Source organism: Coenobita brevimanus, chromosome 7, assembly GCF_032717465.1.
Source record: "Coenobita brevimanus isolate Jiangsu-jjx chromosome 7, ASM3271746v2, whole genome shotgun sequence".
NCBI classification, from domain to species: domain Eukaryota; kingdom Metazoa; phylum Arthropoda; class Malacostraca; order Decapoda; family Coenobitidae; genus Coenobita; species Coenobita brevimanus.
The window spans coordinates 10,053,689-10,056,648 of NC_136960.1; the positions used below are offsets into that span (position 1 = coordinate 10,053,689).

At 51.8% G+C, this 2,960-nt stretch overlaps 1 protein-coding gene across 1 annotated transcript in view; it reads left to right on the forward strand.

The window, feature by feature from the left end:
• The first annotated feature begins 751 nt into the window (after window positions 1-751).
• Window positions 752-2,960, forward strand: part of LOC145404913 (uncharacterized) — a 77,653-nt gene continuing 75,444 nt past the window's right edge. The window contains exons 1-2 of the mRNA XM_080276421.1: window positions 752-922; window positions 1,545-1,692. Coding sequence (XP_080132547.1) covers window positions 752-922; window positions 1,545-1,692 — 319 coding nt within the window. The remainder of the gene's footprint in view (window positions 923-1,544; window positions 1,693-2,960) is intronic.

Consider the following 2,960-nt stretch of genomic DNA (forward strand, 5'->3'; position numbering starts at 1 on the left):
TTGGGCACGCGGTGTTGGGGATACTTATACTCGTATGTTTCTAAAATTCCAGCTTAGTTTTGGGTAGTTTTGGTAAGCTTTAATAAATTTTAGTTTGAACTTTGATAGAGATGTACTCTCGTGATTAAAGTTAAATCTTTGTGGACAATTATTGTGCTTAACCAATAAAATGCAGTATAATATCACCGAGGGCAACCCAACACCCCCAGAAGGAGCCCACAGAGGAGCATATACAGCGTGCCTGGACTCCGGGTGACAGGGACATAAATCCGCCCGGGCCGCGTGCTCCTATGACCTGGACCTCGCCCTCCGCCACCATAGCAGGAATACGAGACTACCTTCTGGGTGAGCCGACCACCAACAACCACGGGGTGTAGCTGTTACTCCAGCTCCAGTAAGCACCTCTGAGAAGGCCAGTAGCTGCTTAACCCTCCTACAGGAGATGGCCTGCAGCCGCTCTAGAGGTAACAAGGAGATGGCCGGTAGCTGCTCCCGCCTTCGTCGGGAGACGGCCAGAAGCTGCTCCAGAAGGTGCCCTAAACAAGATGGCCAGTAGCCACTCGACCCTCCTACTGGAGACGGCCTGTGGCCGCTCTGGAGGTAACAAGGAGATGGCCGGTAGTCGCTCCTGCCTTCGTCAGGAGATGGCCAGAAGTCGCTCTGGAGAGGGTGCCCTAAACGAGACGGCCAGTAGTCGCTCGACCCTCCTACAGAGGAGACAGCCTGCAGCCGCTCCGGAGGTAGCGAGGAGATGGCCGGTGGCAGCTCTGAAGGTGCCCCTCAAGAGATGGCCTGTAGCTACTCGACCCTCCTACGGGAGACGGCATGCAGCTGCTCCGGAGGTAACGAAGAGACGGCCAGTAGCTGCTCCCGCCTTCATCAGGAGAAGGCTGGTAGACGTTCCGAAGGTGCCCTTGAGTCGGCCTGTGGCTGCTCCCTTCTCCAGGCCACGGCCAGTAGCCGGGCCTTAGCGACAGCCAGTAGCCATGCTCCCTAGAAGGCCACGGCCAGTAGCCGGAGCCTTGGCGGCGGCTGGTAGCCATGCTCCTAGAAGGCCACGGCCAGTAGCCGGGCCTTGGCGACGGCTGGTAGCCATGCTCCTAGAGGGCCACAGCCAGTAGGCGGGCCCTATGGCAGGAGATGGCTGGTAGCCGCTCCTCCGTCAGGTGCTTGACTCCTTGTCCACGAAACTACTACCCGGAGGGAGACCCCGAGCCTGGAGTATTGGAGAGGCCCTGTAACTACCACCGGGCTCTTCTCACTGCAGCTGGTTCCTAAGAGGACCCACCTGACGGACCCCGATGGGGGACGGTGCCACAGCCCCACTCCTGACGGCATCTCCAACTGCCCCGGAGACTGCAGCCCTTGGGACCTCCAGACCGCCTCCAGGACCCCTGGGTGGGACATCCCTTTGCCCCGACGCCGGAGATCTTCGTCCTCCTTCAGGCGCCTGAGTGAGAGGTTCAGGCAGCTTTTCCCAGCCCCAGCCCTGAGGGCCAGACTTCTGCCCCAAGCCCTGAGAGTGCGGGACCCTTCGCCACCAGCAGCCCCAGACGAGACAGGATGCCCATACACGTGATCCCATGGCCACTGAATACGGAGGCCCCTGGCTGAACTCAGCCTGCGTCAGTAGTGAGGCTGGGTCGTCTCCGCCGCCCTTGCACCTGACCTCCAGTACGTCCAGTCCCGACAGTGAGTGACAGCGAAAGCACAGTGTCCGTGACATAATGAAAGGGTAGAACAGTGAGTTGTCAGATTATGGAAAGACAGTGCGCGAAACCTCAGTAATAATATAAACGAAAGGTGGAATAAGATAACAGTGAAATAGTGAACACAGCAAGGCAGTGAAATAAGAGTCTGTCTCAGTGAACATGCTACCATATAGTGACAAAGCCTCACATTAAGATCATATGGAGGCCCCATTGCAAGAGCAATAGTTAACGACACTACAGACATACTACTTAGCCTGCCAGCAGTGAAAATAGTGCCACAAACCCCACCGGTATACAGAACCTAGACTTTCCCAAATAATAGCGTTCCGCTTCCCTGCCCTAAGTGCTATTTGCCTTACCCGATCGTGTCCTAAGTAGTATCCTGTGCGATACTAACACTCGATATCTAAGTTTTAGAATTATAATTGTCCAGCATAACTGTATTTGTGACATCTGCCCGTTCCACCGTAGCATTCAACAATACACATGTAAGGTTGTTGCCTTAGGTTTTTGTCCTGCCTCTCTCTTATTTGTCTAAGCTCCGGTCTAGACAGAACCCAGCTACACACTAGGCGTTAAAGGGACGGGAAACCAACCCTAAAACACCTAGCATTACACTTAAATGGTTATTAGGGATGGATAGATAAAAAAAAAAAAAATGGATGAATGCGACAGACCGTAGGTGCATGTGTGGAAGGACACATCGATAGATATATGGATTTGAAGTTAGTGATAAAAATGATAGATGGGCTGATGGATAAAAGATAAATAAATTAGATGGATGGAAGAATAAAAAAAAATTGGATATATGAATATGTGAATTACTGACGGCGTCCGGCAGCTCAGAGCGCCACACACAAAGAGGTGCTAAACATTGCCAGATTATCCCCTCTCTTGCTTATGAGTATCAAGGTAAATTAGAATACTTTTTGCAGAATCCTTGTTTTAAAATTAGCCCTTTCTCAGAAGGTCCGGCAGGAGAAACCTTTGCTCTTTTAGTATCAACGATCTCTAGTGTCGATAGAAGTATAAAACGTGGCATTGTAGGATGTGATGTAGATGATTTAAGGTTGTGAAACAAGAAGCGGTGCCGAGCACCGCAAACCCGTCCCCGGCAGACATTTTAGTGCTGACGTATAAACACTAATCAAAGATGTCACATATCAAATTTGAAGTAAATCGGGTGGAAATTGAAGATTTTATACCCATTTAAAATTTTAGGCCCAACCCACCTGACACTGACCCCCT